General features: G+C 41.6%; 1 protein-coding gene and 1 pseudogene across 1 annotated transcript; both read right to left on the minus strand.

Moving 5' to 3' along the window:
- Positions 1–955: 955 nt before the first annotated feature.
- LOC112890582 lies at positions 956–13,228 on the minus strand. Its single transcript, XM_025957449.1, has 17 exons — positions 12,823–13,228; positions 12,058–12,101; positions 10,922–11,045; positions 10,181–10,295; positions 9,101–9,612; positions 8,165–8,477; positions 7,437–7,695; positions 7,146–7,250; positions 6,714–6,812; positions 5,940–6,383; positions 5,315–5,653; positions 3,328–3,606; positions 3,193–3,243; positions 3,010–3,061; positions 2,857–2,915; positions 2,197–2,242; positions 956–1,368 (listed from the first exon to the last, which is right to left on the minus strand). Exons 1-17 carry the CDS (start codon positions 13,022–13,024, stop codon positions 1,229–1,231), a joined length of 3,183 nt encoding a protein of 1,060 aa, XP_025813234.1. The 5' UTR covers positions 13,025–13,228; the 3' UTR covers positions 956–1,228.
- A 746-nt stretch (positions 13,229–13,974) lies between these two features.
- LOC112890583 lies at positions 13,975–16,719 on the minus strand (annotated as a pseudogene).
- Between the last annotated feature and the right edge of the window lie 3,674 nt (positions 16,720–20,393).

Raw genomic sequence — 20,393 nt, forward strand, 5'->3', positions numbered from 1 at the left:
CGCCGATGCCGCCTCCTCCGGTGATGGCGGTGGTCCTCGCGATCAGAACCAGGAGGCGGCGGCCGGGGCCCCCGCGCGCGCCGCGACCGAGGCGGCGGCGCGCGGTGGTGACGGGCGCCACCGGGTCGGGCCACGGCGCGCGGCGGACCAAGGAGTTCATGCAGTGGCGGGAGTGGTACCTGCGCGAGAAGAGGCGGGAGAGGGAGGAGGCGGCGCGGTGGTTCCACGTCGGGATCCCGCCGGCGTAGCTTCAGCCATTCGCCCGGGGAGTCGACCTTGCTTTGGAGACCTTGTTTGATCAAGAAATTAGGGTTTGGTCTGATTTTGTTATACCCAAATTGAAATGGAAAGTCTAAATTCGTCTGTAGCCAAAGTCTGGATAAACTCTAATATAATTTGTCCTTTTCATTTCTCCACCTATGCGTGGAGTTTTAAGTTGAAATTTTATAACATCATAACACATGTTAGAAAAATACATCATAATTTTTTATCATTACTTTGAGAGGTTAGACTATTTAATAATAAATTAATCATTGGAGTTCAAAATTATATGAAAAATAAAGATGAAAAAATTATAACAAATTTTTTTCATATGCATTGTGATGTCCCTGCAAATTTGAAATTAAAATTCAACTTGTGTATGAAAAAATAAAAAATCAAATTGTGTTACGGGTAAAATGAACTAAATGGCATAGCTTAGAGAGTAAATTGAATCAAATTATAGTTTAGAAGGTTATTCAAACTTTAGCTATACTTAAAGGGAGTAAATTGAACTTTTTTCCAATTGAAATAGTCGATCAGCCACCGTTTAACTAGCCATTTGCAATTATGTGCACTGTACTCATTAGCGGTATCCATAGATGGTTCATTCATGAATGCTTCATGGTTTCATAGTAACTCACAGGTCATGTTCTTCAGTGCAAATAATGTACCCCTTACAATTCACCGCGTGTTCTTACTAGTTCACCTCACTTCTCTGCATATAATGTTAAATTCAAATCACAATGTTACCCAAGACAAAGCTGTATGCAATTTGACCAACATAATTTAGTTTTAACGTGGGTGGGATGATAAGCAAAGCTATATCACTCTCTCCTTACGATTCTCTGAAACACTGAACACAGAAAAACTAGTACTGTACTTAACACGGCAACAGCTGCAGTAATCGTTCTTAACTACTTATATACCATGTACATGGCACCAATAGAGCAAACAGACTGCCAAGAATTCATCTAGATTTCTCGTCAGATTCTGAAAAATGGGCGCTTTCGATTTGGCGGGTGATCTGTGAAACTGCATAGTGAGAGCCGCTTGATGCCGCGTAGTAAGACGTCACAGTGAGCTGAGCAAACCTTGGAAGTGCATATGCTGCAACAAGTAACAGATCATTAGATACTAGGTACTAGGCACTATCAACATTTCCAAGTTAAAAATGTGAATGCGGGGGTTAAAAAGAGAGGTCTACTCAGTGAATAATTTTGTCAAACCACACGTAAGCAATGTGTTAGTTTTAACTAAAGAAAAGAAGATATGAAGCCAGGATTTGCTAGTTGGATTTGGCATGTCTGATGTGTTTGCCATAGGAGTACAAGACATTGAAGGGAACGCAGCCTGGGACAGTTAGGTTCCAGTTCCATCCCTTGAGGTCATCAGACTGGCTAACATGATACATATCCATACTTTGATTAGCTCTATGAAATCTAAATCAACAAAAAAAATTTGTAATTTTCATTGCTCCCATTTGTTCAAGGTAGCTAATCTAGTTGTGTTTGACATGCTAGCAAACGTTGGCATCGCACCTGACAATGTGGCTATAATTTCAGAATAGCAAATCTTGTTCTATTGGACAACCAGTTGAGGGATCTAGAAAGAACTACTAACTTTGCATTATTTATTATAAAGCATATAGAAAAAAGGAAGATGAAGAGGCTCAAGTCATGTTTTGACAGGAACAAATTGACCTCGTCTAATCCAACCGTTGAGACATAATTCCTTTCTATCGCATATATAATTTCTGTTTCTATACCCCTGTAGCCAATACACATTCACTTTTTTCATATTTTCGTGCATAGCGCTCCAGTCTATACATATGAAGCATTTGTTAATAATCAGATTAGAAAAGGTCAAGTGACTTGTGTGAACAATTCCCTAGTGCTTAAAATATTTTCCAGAAACAAATATAAATTGGAGACTTACCACCAAATACAGCACTGGCACCTGAGAACAGCAGCAGTGGTGGTATCTGCAGAAAAGTAGCAACTTCCAAAGTGAACAAATCGTAACATTTTCCCCCACTTCTATAGCCAAGCAAATCACAAAATCTATTTGCGATTGCCACTGAAATATAGGACAACAAATGCCCAAAACAAGTTGCAAGTATATGATCACATGCCACAATATCACTAATCCTATAGCCAAACTGGAATTTATGTTAAGAAGGTTGGCTACCTAAAGCGGACCGTGTAGTCATGCAGTAATGCCTGGTTCAAGGGCCCCAATCCAAAGTTTCAATCGACAAAACTATGTAGGTAATCAAAGATCTGACTTGGACTATTTCTTTTCCTTTCGGCAATACTGTTTTTCAATAATCCACAAAGCCATATTCATATCTTTAAATGCAGTAGCATACAAGTTTGGACTTTGGAGTTCAGTTGAGCTTGATGTCTATGTGTGTCTAGCAACATAATATTAGTTTTCTACTTTCCTTTGGATCATGTCACACCCGGTTTTAAGGATCCTAGCATGCATATAGTTATGCATTTGGTTTTGTCCTTAAAACTGGGTAGAGCCATAGAACATGTAAAGTGTACTCGATTACTCATACATGTACATCAGTAAATAAATATAAAGACTTACCCCAACAAGCAACTGCAGCCACTTCGGCCCCTTCACATGCTTCTGGACAAAAGGGATCCCTGTTCCAAAGGAAGCAACAAAAATATCTCAATTTTTGAGCACCGGGCTGCCTACTGATTCAACCCCAGAATCAAACAAGGGACTGGGCGATACCTGTGTTAAACCCGTGCACAGCGCTGAGCAATGCGCCGGCACCAGAACCAGCCTACAATAACAGCACAAACAGGACAACCAAAATCGCACAAGTTAGCAACGGTTCCCCCAAGCAATAACACCTAAAGGCCACACGGATCTAATCAGCAGCATCGAAAGAGCGAGGAAGGATCCCGTGGTTACCACGGCGGTGGCGTCGTGCAGGACGGAGGTGATGGCCCAGTCCCCCTCTCCCTGCGCCGCGGAACAGAAGAACGGGATCAGATGGAACACCACGAAGGAAGAGCGGGGAGGAATCGGGGAGGCGGAGAGACGCACGGCGGTGGGGTTGAGGAGGGAGAGGCATCGCGGGCAGCGGGGCGAGCCGAGGCCGGGGTTGATGGTGGGGTCGCGGTGGAGGTGCGCGCCGCTGCGGAGCTTCTCCTCGTACACCTCCCGCGTTCCCATGGCGGGGGAGGGGGTTGCGCCGCCGCCGAAGCCGCCGCTGCTCGGGGAGTCAGGGCCTGGGGGGCGTGAGGCGCCCGTCGATGACTCGCGCTGGGGTGACCCGGTGGTGGTCTTGGACCCCGAGACGGTCCACGGGCTGGGCCGATGTGCTTATGGCGGTTGTCGGGTTACATACTAGGCAAATCCTTAAAAAAAGAAAATATGTTCCCAGTTATATTTTTTATAATAGTTGCTGTAGCAAACCATCAAAATCCAATCACCAACAAAATTCAATCACCAAATATAGGGTAGAGGGATAAATCCTCTTTATTTAAGATGGAGGGAGGTGTGTTTTGATAATTAACAAAAAAATTTAGGTACTGGGGATTGGATTGGTAATCTGCTGAAACACCTCTAATCATCAAAACATCAATTTTTGGTACTGGAAAGAGGGATGAGTAATCTGTTGAAGATGCTCTACTATAATAATAAATCATACTCCCTCGGTTCCAATCGATTCCAAAATATATCTAGGTACACAGCAAACACTATAATCTAAAAAAAACAAGCTATTTTAGCTTCTATAGACATTAATTATATTTAAATACATAGCAAACACTGTAAACGAGCTGCATTTTGAAATGGAGGGAGTAATACAAAACTATGAGAAATTTCTTATAAGTATAACTATCTTTAATTTCAAGATAATTTAAATAAAAAAACCAGAACTTGACTTTTTTTCACACAGCATAACTAAAGGTTAAAGCTGGAACATACACTGGACATGACGAGATAAACCAGCTGTAGAAACTATTATGCCCGTATTGCGCAGCCTTGTTTGGTCAATATCGATCGCCTTCTAACTCTTGTTTCTTCAACTAACAGTGCACATGATTCAGGTATCTGAAAGAAGACCAATATTGTTCGATTTGACACAGATTCGCATCATTAGGTTGTTTGTAAAATCTTTAATGTAAGTCATTCCAGATGCTTCTCCAAAAAAGCGTAGAACAGTGTACAACCTAAGGTATATCAACATCACACATTGTAGACCACTTCCTAGCACATCCTAACACCACGCAACTCCAGAGAGGGGTTTGAACTTCGAAGGGCCATCAGAAACCCACGCAGAACAGCAAACAAGTGATGACTACAGTGCTCAGTTGACAAACAAGAACTTGACAAATTGAGGAATGTGATTTCCTCGCTCCCCTCGTATACTGAATGAATGTCCCCCTAAATAGGATGCATGCGACATGCATCAAACAACAAACAAATGAACAGTGTTGAATAATATTAGTACATCAAAGTCGACCTCCACATCCACAATCCACACCGCCCAGGGAAACTGACTCGGTGTAGTTACAGTCAACTATACAGACTAAAAAGCCGCACAAGTAACAATATTCAATTGTCAGCAGTTTCAAGAATAAATAAATATATCACCACAAGCAATTAAATGGTAGATCGTAGTTTCAAAAGAAGCCAACCGAGTTATCACATTGCCTGATGATTCATGACGTGGAAGGCCTCAACTACAAAGAACCCCATCAGGTTATCACATTGCACTTAGTAGCACTTCCCACCCAATGTGTAAATAATTTAGATTAGGACACGACAGAACAAAATGGAAAGCACTCAACCTTGGTGCTCGTGCGAGAACTTGCCCAATGTTTAACTCAAATCTACATCATACCAGTTCAGATGGGATACTGAATTCACCTGGGGGAAGGAAAAGCTAACAAAAACCTTGTTATAGCTTAAATAGATCAGAAAGAGCTGCACTAAAAACAAAGGTGCTTCCTGTTAAAAGGAGCCTACTCTTGTTACATAAAGGCTCTTGTGACCCCCCTAATTACAGATAATTAAGAAACCTTCAAAAGCTGGGTCTCCAATTCATATGACCGATCTGTGGTTGCTGGTAAGCCCCTACTTGGGGGCCAGGAGCCGCTACCCCAACACCAACATTGGGGCCAATTGCTGATGGCACCTGTTGATGCACCATGGGGTGCGGACTTACAATAGAGGGAGGTTGCTGGGGATGGTACATGCCTGGGAACTGAGCATGAGAAGATTGGGCCGTAGCATTGAAAGATGCATTCGCTGGATTTGGCACAAAAGCACCAGGTGTTGCTTGTCCTGATATGTTGTAGTATGGAGGAACCTGCATAGTTGGAATCTCTCTAGCAGTCTGAATCCAGATGTCAGATGTCTCAACCTGTGGAAGATACACAAATTAGTAAAAAGGAAGTTGCTGACAAGAAACACAGAAAGCCCCACCTTAAATATACCAAAATAAAAAGTGAGCCTAAAGCTATTATCATTATCATAGTTTCTTGTTAGGGATTGAATGCTACCTCTCCATCTGATTTACATTTACAAGGAAACAGATGGGATCCTAGCTAAAGTACACAACCCAATAATAAACAAAGGCAACAGTCCTCTTAATGCGCTACAATACTATAGCAAAATCAAAAAAGATATCGAAAAATTGTGAATTGTACCTGGGGAGTTGAGGCATAAATGTTGTTGTCTTTGTACTTCATCCTATTGACATCATCAACACCAACTGCAGCACCAATAACACCAGGAGAACCAATTGTAAAACCAGCTGGATGAGTGTAGTTTCCATATCCAGAAGGGTTACCAGCTGGGACAGGTTTATACTGTGAAACCCCATACTTCATGCCTCCTGCAGTTAAATGTGAACCTCCACCCGGCATCTGAAGATAATTATTCCCATTTGATGGGTAAGGGACATTTGGAGAGTAGTTTGGCATAGGCACAGGATAAACTGGAGAATATAGTTGTCGGTATGGCATAAAATTTGGAAAATGTTGCACATGCATTTGAGGGTACATCTGTGCTGCAGCTTGTTGCTGAGACATATGTTGCTGCTGTGAAGAGATTGTAAAAGGGCTGTTGCTCACAATCTGAGGATTTAGTGCCTGCAAATGTCATAATTTAATCATGAGATCTACTAGACCTAATATTTCACAGAAGATGTTGCAAAATTATCTTTTTCCTTGAACTGCGATATTATGTTTTTATTCAGATCAACAATGAACACAAGATCACTTTATGATAACAAAAAAGGACAAAATGTGGCACCAGTCCAAACGTCATTGTCATCTTTCAGCCTGAGATAGAAGTATAGAACAGTAGAACACTAAAACCAAGACTACGAGGTGAAAAATAATCCGCCAATAGAATGTCAAAAAGAAAACAAGTAATACAAAAAGGGACTATAGGAGAGAAATGGTGAAAAACAGTGCTACCTCAGAAGTGGAAGGAAGTACTTGTGAGTGAACATTAGAATCTGGCATCCTGAACACTTGCACAGCATTATCTGCTTCCGGATTTTCTGAAGGGTACCCCTGATGAGAGTGAAATTGTAAGCACTGCAGTAACACATTTCATCCAAATCACTCTAGTAAAAAACGATTGTTGATTTGGGATAAGCAGTCAATCTCTGTAATATTTCTCCACCAATATATATTTCGAATTATTCAAATTGAATTTAATGTCGGTTTCAGAAAGTACTTCACAATATTATAACATCAATATTTATACACATTAAAATAGGAATTAGTATTTTAAGTTGCATAAAAAATGCAAACTACATCCAGAAAAAATAACATTTTTAATGTGCAAAGAGTATGAATTTTCAAGGAGAACAATGAGCAATTGAATTTCAATAGCACATATACCTGAGAAGAGGAAGCTAATACTTGCTGATGTACATTAGGTTCCACCAGTCCATATAACTGTGCCTCATTATTTGAATGCATATTAGGATCTTCATGACTATATGTCTGCATGACCAGTTCTACATGTCATTCAAGAAACCAAGAAACTCTCTGAAAAAAAAATTAGCTTTTCTATCTAATAAATAACCTAATAACAAATAAAATGCCAAACGGAAAAAAAGGCTTCAACCATGTCAAGCATTGACAAAATATGCATTGTCAAGGTATTATGCAAATTCCTCGTTAACTTACAGAAAAAGCAGTCAAAGTTGTGGTGATTTGGGTACTTTCTCCATCTGCTGCACCAATTGGAGTGTCGCTCTGAACTAAGCCCAGACCATCATCATTCTCTACTTGTCCACTTATTCTGTCACTATCCTCGGATGGTGGTAAGGAAATCTCAGCCGTTGATGTGGAGAGGTGCTGTGAAGATCTAGCTTGCCCATCCACATCATCATGTCCAGCATGCAAACTATCATCTTCGCTAACCTGTTGAACTGGTTCTTGTACACTACATATAAGAAAAGGATTATCAGAGAATGCCATATTGTCTAAATTACCCACAGCCCACATCAAAGTGGGTGTGCAAACCGTTCAGAAATGGCATGCTTGAATTATTAAAGGAAAAAACAAGTGAAAATATCATTAGGATCTGTTAAATATTATCACCCAAAAAGTCATAAATGTAATCTAAAAACCAAAATGGCTATGTCAATAAAACTGCAGGACCGAACCATTCACCGTGTAAAAGAATAGATGATGTTAGCAAATTGTATATTAACTACAGATGTGACGTTAAACTACAGAATCTTATTGAATATAAATAAAGTACTTTAAAATGTAGAAAAACTATCATGAACTGCATAATCTAATTTAGTATTTTCAATAACTAAGAACTTCCAAGAGATCAGCTTCATACAGCAATATTGATTAGTTCTGGCATAATAACTGATAAAAAAATTGGAAAAGGTTCACCTAACTGTTCTGATGGTTCAGAGTCTGGAGAGGTTGAGGTCGGTACTTGTTCCGAATCAAAACCAGATGTGAAACTGCCAAACCTTAACTTTGTCTGCTCATATTCCGGCACACGAAGATGTTCCGGGATGATAACATGCTCTACCTCGTGCAAGTTAGATTGTGAAAGTTTATCAGACAAGCCGTTTACAACTGATGCATTAGCATTTTCAGTAATGCTAGCTGAAGGAGAAACAGCATCAGCTACACTGGTATCTGCATCAGTAGTGGGTGACTTCTTTGTCGATTTTGGCTTCCACTCCTTAATAGGCTGAACAGCTGCAGAGACAGAATTTATAATTTCATCAGATTATTTGACATACAGCATGGCTAGAGAAAACTTAAGAAATTAAACAACAAGTGGCAAGGTCCAACTGTTCAATTTGGCAATTTTCTGGCAACATGGAACATTTTCAGAAAGAGTACCTTAAATTAAAAACCAATTCAAGTAGATCTACACACAAAAGCGAAAGTAACTAGTACAGTAATAATGAATTTTTACGTGACAGCCAAATATTTACATGAAACATACAAAAAACTGCAGTATATGAAGTTCACAGTAGCACAAAGTACCCAGTAATAAACTGAACTAAACCAGTTAAAGAAATTATTGTATGTAAAAAATATGTAGTACGTTTGTTTTTAAACATATAAGACAAAGCTCATCACTAATCCAAGTACTCCCTCCATTCCAAAATGTAGGTCGTTTTGACTTTACCAGGTTCATGACTTTTGCTATGTACCTAGATGTACGTTATATCTAGGTGCATAGCAAATACAATGAATCTAGAAAAGCCAAAACAACCTACATCCTACATTTTGGAACGGAAGGAGTATTTTTTTCACAAAATCCTTACAGTTGCTGACCAAATTACAGCATAACCATCTATGAAGAATTTTACCTTTTTGGTTACTAGTAGGACCCTGGTGATACCTGTTAATGTTTTGGGCAACAAAAGATCTACCAGTAGGCCTTCCACGAAACATGGTGTCAGGTCTCTGGTTTTGATGAATGTTTCTAGACATAAACGCTGAGTGTCGCCCAGATGTCCCAACTGAAGAAAAATTCCCCCTCTGATTATTAGCATAAGAACTGCCCAGTGCATGCATCTGAGAGCCCAAATGGCCAGCAGGTTGCCTAGTGGAATTGATAACACCAACTTGGCGTCGAGCAGATCCAACAGGTCCACCAGCATTCCTGACATTGGATGGCACATGGGCTGGGTCAGAACCTGGAAAGTGCTGCTCGTTCTGAGAGTTCTTCAAATATGGCTTTGCATGCTTCTGCGTAGCACCCTGAGCATCCCTCTTCCCATGAAGTGTGTCAGAGTGGAAGTTGTGCTTAACATTTTGATGTGTAATCTGGCCATCTGAGGTTGTAGCAGGTGAACGGTTTCGACCAGACTGAACAACACTGAACATAGACATCCACAAGGAAAGTATTAATTTGATTACAAAATGTGCATATGCAAAATAGCTGACATAAAAATCTGAAGGAAGAGGGCAGTTTTTATTTTTCTATTTTGGTCGGCTCTGGAATCTAGTAACATAAATCGCAAAAATAACTGTAGACAAGATGTAAAACTAATGGATATGCAAAATACACCTTCAGACGAAGCAGCTACCTGTCAGCTTGTTCCATTTACCTCAAGATATGTATCCCCACCTTTTCACAAGATGTGTTCAAGTACCATAGGGCACAGAACAAAGAATCATCAAACCTAAATCACTATTTCATTTTCACAGCATTAAATTACGGTTGATAGTGGAGGTGATGCGATATCTACAATTGATTTTCTTTAATAGCTGACAATCGATTAGAAACAACCTTTAGCTATAGGGAAATATAGTGAAATGGAGAAGTTGACGACTCATCATACAACTTAGCCTGAACTACACGAAATGGTGACAAGATTGTTTGGCAAACAGATGAGCACGACAAAAATTAACAGCAGCAACAGAAATTTTCCAAACAATAATACCTCCTATCAGACATTTGTACATTTGGTGAACCTTTGTTTCCTAGTTCTGGTCTGTTTTCCACTGCACCATGTTGAACTCTGTTGTCCCTCACAACCCGAAATTCCCTACTAGGGCCTGCATCAAGCAATGAGTTACAATTCAGGTGTGAGGCCGCAATCATGCAAGGTAAAAGTGAAAAACGCTTCCAATATGAGGGCAACAGACGACAGAGCATATTGCAATCTGAAAAATCGGAACATAATACTTCACAATAAACCTGCACACTTTACACGCAGAACCAAATGGAAAATTAACCCATTTCAAGAACTAAATAATATTCAAGTTGTTCTAATGAAATTATTCTAGAGGTCTATTTTATCTACGATAAACACCAGTCAGAAAGAGAGCTCGCAAGATTATATTTTTAAAAAAATGGTCATTTTGCTAATTCTAGCTCACAACAGCCAACAAAATTTGTTATTTGTCCACTTAAAAGGCTGAAATCCAATATCACTAAATCTAAAGTGTTATTTGAGAGAGACATTACGAAATCCAGTTCTATGGAGAGGGACTGAGAAAATAAGCGCACATCATATAAGGCATAATGAAAATAATCAAATAGTTTTACAAGATCGTACAATGGAATAACACAAAAAGGTGTTACAGCAAGCCAAAGATTGAGAGGAGAACAACCTTAAACATTTTAAAAGCCAACGACAACTACATAAGGCTTAAGTTGTGTAGAAGTTCACTTATGCTACCTGACATCTGACCCTGATTAGGAGCTCTTCTTTCATTCTCAATCCTTTGTGCATGCGGCTTCATCCATTGTGGGTTCTGCTCAACCTGTGCAGTACTATCAGCAAAGCTCTTCTGACCAGAACTCTAACAAAGCGAGAGAGAAAATTCAGCATAAGAGAATGTAAAAGTAACTATTTATTATTTACGCAGTGGATTTAAACAGATGCTTTGATAAGAATTGATGACCACCCAGGTAATGCCTCATATAACACACTTCAACGGCAATATAAAGAAGCAACAAAGGGCATCTTCATTCAATTCATAGAGAACTAATTAATAATTGTGTATCTGTGAAAATAATTCATAGCCAGTGTTGAAAGCTTGCACATAAGGTGGGATCTGGGAAGTGAATTTCTAGGCCATTCAGGACCTGGATAATAGCTCTACCACTGCACCAGGCCCACCTTCACAGTTCTAATACAGTACTCGTACCAAATACTAAAAAATTTAGATCACTATATGAATATTGCACGATGTACATGATTAACAAGCGGCTAGCACCTCTTTGTCGAATGACTAATTTGGCCGCACGACCACAAACACTTTAGGAGCGCCTCAGGTTAACTTCCCTAGCGATCATAACCATAATTTTGGTGCGCCTAACTTCCCTAGGGAGCTAGTATTTATACCTAAGTTGTTGAAGGTCAGTTCCACTATAGTCAAGAGTACAATAACTCTCTAGGTTTAGTATTCATCATCTGTAAGCTACAAACCAGTTAACAAGGAAAAACGAAAAAGTGCACAAAAGAACAAATGGGCTGTTGTTGTATGCATATCTTGCAGAGAAACAACGTATATATATCATATTGCATCTAGTGTTTCCTAGGGCAGGTTTTCTTTTGTTGGCACTATTGAGTGCCGGCGTGTACACAATTTAAGGGCATAGAACCCCCCCCCCCCCCAAGTGTGCCCTTTTGCTTTAGACTGTTTGAAAATTTGTTTACCAAAACATGATGACAAACCTAACGTTATGACAAAAACACATATCTTTTACGCTACAAACAAAAAAAGTGTAATCCAAAAGGTAAACAACTTTATTATTTAAACCTTTGGTTTGCCATTGCATTGAAAAATTACCAAAACTGCTAAAGTGTACCTCTTTCTTCTTGTCCCTTTTTCTTTTCACTTCGTGGAATGGATCTGCAAGTGCAAACAGAAGAAGACTTACTTCCACAAAGACAGTATGAGAAGAATTACTATCACAGAGGCAATTGATTACATATAATGGTATCTATCATCCATCAACTAAATTGATAAATATGGAGGATGCCACATGTTTGTAATATGTGCCAACAATAGACACTCCACAAATCAGCATCACACAAAAACATCAAAGCTACCTCTTAAAAACAATTAATGGAGAACATCAATATCTAATTCTTCTTAAGTGGGTACACAAACACCAAAAACAATAGTACCCACTGCCTGACAAATTTACCTTAGTAACATAAAAGCCAAAAATACAAGTAGTGAACAACTAAAACTAACTATTTGACGCTGCATAAAGGCCATTGGCACATCGACATCCTTGACTAATCAAGATCACAGGCTACAACAAGACCCTCGCGGTTACTAATATTAATATTCAATAAAACGCTGACCAACCCTGCGAATGTCACATTAATCACCTCAGATCGAGTGTGAATCACCTGCAGAGCCTCCCCAAATCGCTACAGCTCGAAAACCCTAGGCCGTACAACGCAACCCCACGCACCCCGAAGACCACGCGTGCAGCGGCAGAGCCGACCCAATGCGGTTCGGCGCACGCCCCCAAAACCCTAGCTCCCGGTGCGACACGAGATCGACCGAGGCGACCCAGATCGGGGGGTAACAGGGCAGAGAGAGAGAGAGAGGGGAAGACCTTGGTTGAGCAGCTTCTGCGCCGTCTCGTTGGGGTCCATATTGGACTCGCGGAGGGTGTCCAAGATGTCGGCGTCGGAGTGGCCTCCGACGACCTCCTTGATCGACTGGATGGTGGACTGGATCGCCGTCGTGGTGGTGGGCGAGCGCGCCGCCCCCGCCCTGTCGGAGGCCCCGCGCGCCCCGCCGCCGCCGCCAGCCATGCCCGCCGCGAGAGGGGAGATCGCCCGAACGCACGCTAGGACGGGGGAGCGGGTGGTGGTGGAGGCGCTCGCGATCGCCGCCGGAATCGCATCAAACGACGCGAGGCCCTGGGTTTTGGTTGGAGTGGTTAGGGCCGGCTGGGCTCGGTGGGTGCTTTGGTTTTCCAAGGGAGGGGAAGGAGGAAAAAAAATAGATGGAAATTGAAAAGGTTGCGCGACTTGCGAGGGCCGAGGAGGGTGGTGGCCGCTGTGCACGAGTTTTACGGCCGGCGCGGCGAGTGAATGCGGTAGAGGTGTTCAAATGACGGGTATGCCCCTGCATGGGAGAGCGGCGAGCGTGGGGTTTCCGCCTTTGGATTGGGGAGAGGGGTGGGGGCGTCATTTTGAGCGGCGGCAGGGTAGGAGAGCGCACGGATTTACAGTCTTGTTTGCACTTCATCCCGGTTGAATCCGTGGGCCGGGCCTGCATTCGTTCCAATTGTGACTTGGGCTTTCCGTCGGCATCGCGCCTTGCTGGACCGAAAGGAACAAAAGATTTTTTTTCTTTAGCTTTTCGGCTTTGCTTGTTCCTTTTGTTTTCAGAAATATTCTATCCGTTTAAATTTGAAGAGTTTGGACACCCCTTGTTGTTGCAATTCAAACATGCAAAGGTACGGCACGTTTCGGATTTAGCGGATTATGTATTGACTGCAATATTATTTATTGTTCCTGTCTTTATGCTGGGCCAACAAATAATCATGCTGGTCTGCTGGAGCATGGCACGTCTGTCAATTACTCCCCAAGAAGGGGAGTTGGACACTTCGAGTGCGATAGAAAACAACCACATCAAAATTCAGATATGTTTTAGGCATCGGAGATTTTTTTTCTTTTTTGTCCAACATGTGAAAGTTGTCAACGGTCGTACATGTCAGTGTTACACCAGTGACTAGGCAGGCATCTTGCAGCACAGCTCAGAACACGGTGTCACTGATCAGAGCGTCTTCGCCGTCCACTCCCCGGGCGCCGTCGCTTGCAGACTCTCCCCGCCCCTGCACATCCACCAATCGGTGCAGGTCTCCTCTGCTCTGCATCCCCAACGGGAGCTTCGCCCTGCACATGTTCTTCCTTGATCAGACCGCAAACGCACGGGCACAGTAGGAACCAAATTTGAAGTGTGAAAGGGTGAACTTTTTTAGTCCGGATCTTATCAGATGTTGGATACCAAATAGATGAATTAAACATAAGCTAACTATAAACCTAATTATATAAGTTGGTGCTAATTCATGAGATGAATCTATTAAGTCTAATTAATCAATCATTAGTACATGTTTACAATAGACATGGTCAAATTATGGACTAATTAGATTTAATGGATTCGTCTCGCGAATTAGCCTCTATTTATCCAATTGGTTTTATAATTAAACTATATTTAATATTTCTAATTGGTGTCAAACATCCGATGTCCCGTGGAACCAAAGAGGCTCTAAATCTTAGATAAGTAAAGTGTCAGAAGAGAGTTTATGCGCTATGATTATTTTACCAGTAGTAGTACCTGATTGTCAACAGCCCTGATGGAGTGAAAGGATACCGGCGAAAACAAGGTCAGTCAGATAAATACATGGAGAGATGGATGTTCTAATCCCAACTTAAACAAAAGTACAGTTGAAACTGCGTATTACTATTTCTGAATTCTGATGGCATCTTGGCACAGAGAGCAGAACTGAAGAGCGAAGGCTGGAAAGGGGGCTGTGCAACCTGGATTTCTGCATGAGGTCCCACACGAGCTCCCCAGTGCTGATGTTGAATGCAGAAGGATAGCATATCAGGTGCGCACCTGGTTTGGCAAGTCACAGGAAGAGAGGCAGACACCTGTTGAGCCGTTCATGGAAATTTGGGAGGATCTAGCGCTGCATGAAACCGATGTAGCAGATCCTGCTGAAACGGCGAGGCGTACCTCTTGATCTGTACAGCATTGCTAGTTCTGAGGACATGATATCATGACATATCCCTATGCCAATCCGTCCAACATCTGTAACGCATTGTCACGAGTTTTCACAAAAGTTGAAGCAGAAAGAAGTTTGTGCACTGTTCTTTTCTTTGAGGGAGGAAGGGAGGGAGAGAGGTGCACTGTACATGTACTTCTCCACAGAATCTTAAAGAACATCGCAGTAGGAGGCTATTTTCAGACATGATGTTGGCCCGTTCGATTACCGAGAGCTAAAGATTAGCCATATCATATAAAAAAAATCTTGTCATTTAGAAATATTAAATAAAATCTGTTTACAAATTTTTTTCATAGATGGAAAACTTTTTCATAGATAGATGCTAATTTGCGAGATAAATTTAATGAGGCTAATTAATCCATGATTTGCTACAGTGATGTTACAGTAACCGTCTACTAAACATAGATTAACATACCTCATTAGATTTGTCCACTAGTTAGATTAATATACCTCATTAGACTCTACAATTAGTTTTGTAATTAGACTTTATTTAATGCTCTAAATGATAAAATTATTTTTTATGTAACATGGCTAAACTTAACACCAACAAAGATGATACTTTTTCTAATAACATAGCTTATAAGCAATTAGCAGTTAACACACACCTGTGTCAACTTCTGTAGGTTCCTGTCCACCTGTGAATGTATCAGACTCCTTCCGCTTGGATGTCTCTTGGGATGTCAATCTCAAACAGATGCAGCTGACATCCAACTTTTCCAGCATTGGTCACACGGATCAATCCAATTACTACGCAAATTCCACATCAAATATGTGGATGCAAAGAACAGACTGTCCGGCCACTCACTTTTCGATGCTTGGACAATATCTGTCCATCTGGTCCGATGACACAGCAGGTGTTGAACACGTTCCCAGACGCCTTCTCGATCCGCCTACAATGGTGATGTTTCTGGCAGCAGCCATCTCCGACAGCAGCGCAGCTGAGCAGGATCTTGTTTAGTTTTGGAGGGTTAAATTTTAGTCATGTTATATTAAAAATATTTTATCATTTGTAAATATTAACCAAAATCTAATTATAAAACTAATTGCATAACCTCTGAGCTAATTCACGAGATGAATCTAATGAGGTATATTATTATAGCACCACTGTTACAAATTATAGATTAATTAGACTCATTAAATACGTCTCGCGAATTAGCACACATATATGGGAAAAAAATTAATATATTTTATTTAATACTCTAAATGATAAAATTCTGTGTGATATGTCGGGCTAAAGTTTAGCCAACCGAACCAAACGGAGCCTGAGTAGGGGCACCTCCGTATTTCCTCAAACAAAGGCACAAAGCAGAGCAACAATGTCAAAAGAAGCAATGCGTATAACTTTCTATGTTCAGTCAGTAGTTAACAGTTTACTTATTTTTGAGGCGGTAAACACAGTCAGTAATGACGAGTGCGTTCAAAAAAAAAGAAAACAAAGAAAGTGAGGGCACGACTTGCCGGCATGACGATGAGCATGGCGCCGCGGCGTCCGCGGCGGCCTCGATGCGGGAGCGCGCACGGGCGATGTTCTCTTCCTTGTCCGGTGAGACCAACAGCTGGCACAGCGCGACCTTGTACTGGAGATGCGAGGCAACAGATCGTGATTTTTGAACAAAAAGAAACCTGAACAACTAAAATAAGTGAACCTGAATTTGCAGCTACTAAAATAAGTGAAGCTGAATTTGCAGCTACCATGATTCCATGAAATGTCATGCGCGAATTGGGGTTTAAGAACTGAGATCCATATGCTATATACCTTGTGCGCGTTGGCTTTGGGAGGACGGGCGGCCGCGGCGAGACCGAGGTTTGAGACATGGTGAGTTATAATGTATGCATATTTATCCCTATAACATCAATTCTATAAAAACATGTACATAAATTCTATCCCTGTGAGCTTCTTCGAAGATTGAGACGGCAAACCGTCGAGATTGATGAAGTCACCATAGGTACCTTGCTGTCGATAGGAATATCATCTTCCACTGACAGCACAACACTATTAAGTCCTAGAAAATTCGTTCTCACTAGGAGATGAACCCAAGATCTAAGGTGCTTCGGAGATTCTTATAACCACTGGACTATAGACCCTTTCGTGGATCATGGTGAGTTGGTGGCTTCAGTTGGGAGGCAGGGGAATTAGGGATCAGAAGAGGGATGAAAGGAAGGCTGGGGCTGTTAGACCAGCTGTGCAACACCTGCTGATGGGCGATATCATGTTACTTCTTGATTGCATTTTGTTATTTGTACCTGGTAGCATCTGATCTGAATATACATCTAATAAACAGTTACAAAAAAGAACTTGACACACATCTATTATATTAATAAGGGAGTGTTATAACAAGTCACCAAGTCCGCCGAGAGGGTTTAGAAATTTCCACCGTCGGATTTTATAAAGATCTAACTGTCTATAGGCATTTTATCAGCGTCTTTCTATATTTCTTATCCTCTCTCTACTTACCACCACGTTCGTCGAGAGAGTCTAGAAATTTTCACGTTAATCTAAAAAAGAGAAAAATTTGCACCGTCGAATTTTATGAAGATCTAACTGTCTATATTAATCTGAAGAGTCCACGCCAAATACGAATTATAAATATAGCTAGATTAGGAATCAAAAGTAGCTAATTCATCAGCGTGACATAGACTGTCTTTCAATATTTCTTCTCTCTCTATCCCTCCAACGAAGATGTGTATGCTACGGAGTAGATATATGAGATGAGAACTGAGTTTGCTTATTTTTAGGCCTGAACGGAATCCAACTGCTGCTAGATATATAAGATGATCTCCATGCAGGCCTACGAAACACAAAAGATATCCGGCATATTAAAAAAGTTTTGATCAGCTTGCACACTGCTAGGCCATCTTTTGTGCGCTCAAAGCTCCATGCAGGATACAGTGGCGGCTCCATTTGCAAAGGCAAGACTGGCAGGCTGGATGGATTCTGGAATAAACTCTAGCTACTACGGTGATAAGCATGGAGCACGAGCTAAACTGTGACTTATATTATTATTATACATAAATATACTCCGTACTACAATATTTAATTAGCCAATTAAGAAATATTAGGCTTTAGGTTAACTATTAGATGTCCATTATTGAAGTTCATTGATTGTGTTCTGTCCAATAAATTAATAAGTGATTGTTGAAAAAAATCACCACATTCTCTAAGAGAGTTTAGAAATTTCCATAGTAATCTAAAAGAAAGAAGAATTTATACATCAGATTTTATAAAGATCTAACGGCCTACGTTAACCTGAAAAGTTCACACTAAATACGAATTATAAATATAGCTAAATTAGGAATCTAAAAGGAAAAATAGATGCAAAAGGCTTATGTTGTCCCTATGTTGTCATTATACATAAATATACTTCATACTACAATATCTAATTAGCCAATTAGAAAATATTAGGATTTAGACTAACTATTGGTGGTCCATTGAAATTCTTTTATTATGTTCCATCCAACAAAATTTATACCTGGATACGACAGAAGAGAAGAACAAACGTCACCTACACCTGATGGCCTGGACATGAGAGGAGATTGCTGTCGTGGGAGCCTCCCGATATTGATACTGAATGGATCAAAATCAATTCTGATCATGAAGAATAAGCACAAAATATGGTGAAAAATATAGTGATTTTTCGTTCTAGATCATCATGAGTAGACGAAACAATTTCTAATAGAATAAATGTACGCACATTTCTTCAAGTAATTAAATCTAAATGTTAACGCAAAAAATGCTAGCTACCCGCGCAATTTGCGCGGGCCGCCTTTCTAGTTTTATACGAGTCTCAAAAAGCGAGAACTAAAGATACTACCAAGATTTGCTGTAACAAACTCACATTACTCGATAGACACTTGCCTTTAAATATACCTCTATATGACATCAACGGTTATCATTGTTCGTGTAAACCTTTTTTAAAAAAACTATTGTTCGTGTAAATTTATACGCTTCCATTGTAATAGTAGTATAACTGTGGGCAACAAAATACGCTGTTTGACCCGAGAGAGTCGGAGGATCATCGGCTCTTAAATTGTCGCGCCAAGATCTACTGCTGGGGAAAAAAAGTTCGAGGAAACACAGTAGTGACGCTGACGGGGATCCTCTACTGTGAAACAACGGAGCCACGAACAACACCTCGAATGGCTAAGGTCCAGGTGCGGCGTGCCGCTCTGCCGGCCGCTGCTCGGCGCCTCGGCTCCGTTCACCCACCGCTGTCGCTCCGCTGACACGCACCGTCGTCCAACGGAGCAGCGGTCGGCCACCTCCCACGAATGCGCGTGGCCCATCATCACAATTCACATCGCCCACCACCGTCAGGCAGCGCGCGCCCCGGGGGAGCTCCGGCGCCCTCGAGGAAGGAAGCGGCGGACACGGCGTGGTGTCCTGCCACCCTGCACCGGCCGTCCGCTAGCTCGGAGTCGGAGGCGGCGAGGCCGCGAGGGCATCGTGCGCGTGCCGCAGGCGGCCTGCGATCCGCGCGTGCTGCCACTGTCCCACGCACGCGCCCCAGGGTTTTTTAGCTGGGAGGGACGGGAGCCATCGTCCAGTCAGGTAGCATGACGGCCGTCGTTTAGCCCGCGGAGGATTACGGGGGGACAGCCGCCAGTGATAGCGCTAGTATTCTAGCGTAATCACTTCCCACTTGGATTTTACTCTATACCGTTGTAGTACACCTGCGGCTGTTGCTCGATCTCATCGGTCCGAAAGTGTGATCGGAGGCTTCAGAGTATCATTCCCTATCTACGCTCTGTTCTTCGAGGTGGCTCTGGTGCCCTTTCAGCCTCTCAGCCACATGTACCTGGACGTGTCATACGATACAATACGTGCTCCATTCTAATATCCAAATCTATCTATGCACGCCCGCCCCCGTGCTAGTCGAATCATTGGTGCGAATTTGCTCAGTAAAGGCAGCATGATGGCCATCATTTACAGCCTTACAGGTCTCGCTTGCATATGTAATCGCTTCCACTGTACTAATCATAGTTAGCTCGTATTGTCCTCTTTTCTATAAATTTACTTAGATTTCAAATACTTAGATATTTCAGGATGGAAGTAGCATCATGTTGCCGATCACAAGAGGTGCAAATTGGAGTCCATAGAGTTATTAGCAGTTTACCACCATCCTATTTAGTCCGTTTTCGATTTTCTTTTTTTTTCAAAAAGCTTCGAATGTTAAAAAAATTCCAGCGCCCCTCGTCTCTAGGTTCTGTACAACTCAAAGAGAAGCCGTTTCTCGTAGATTACGCGCAGAGCAGTGTGTGTCTTCATCCGAACATTCAGATTTCAGAACTACAGCAGTAAAATGCGTGGCACGCCATTCCGTTTCCATTTTTCTTGCAATCGCACCACATCACTAGTGTCTAATGAGGAACGTGACATTGTACTTCAA

Source organism: Panicum hallii, chromosome 4 (assembly GCF_002211085.1).
Source record: "Panicum hallii strain FIL2 chromosome 4, PHallii_v3.1, whole genome shotgun sequence".
NCBI classification, from domain to species: domain Eukaryota; kingdom Viridiplantae; phylum Streptophyta; class Magnoliopsida; order Poales; family Poaceae; genus Panicum; species Panicum hallii.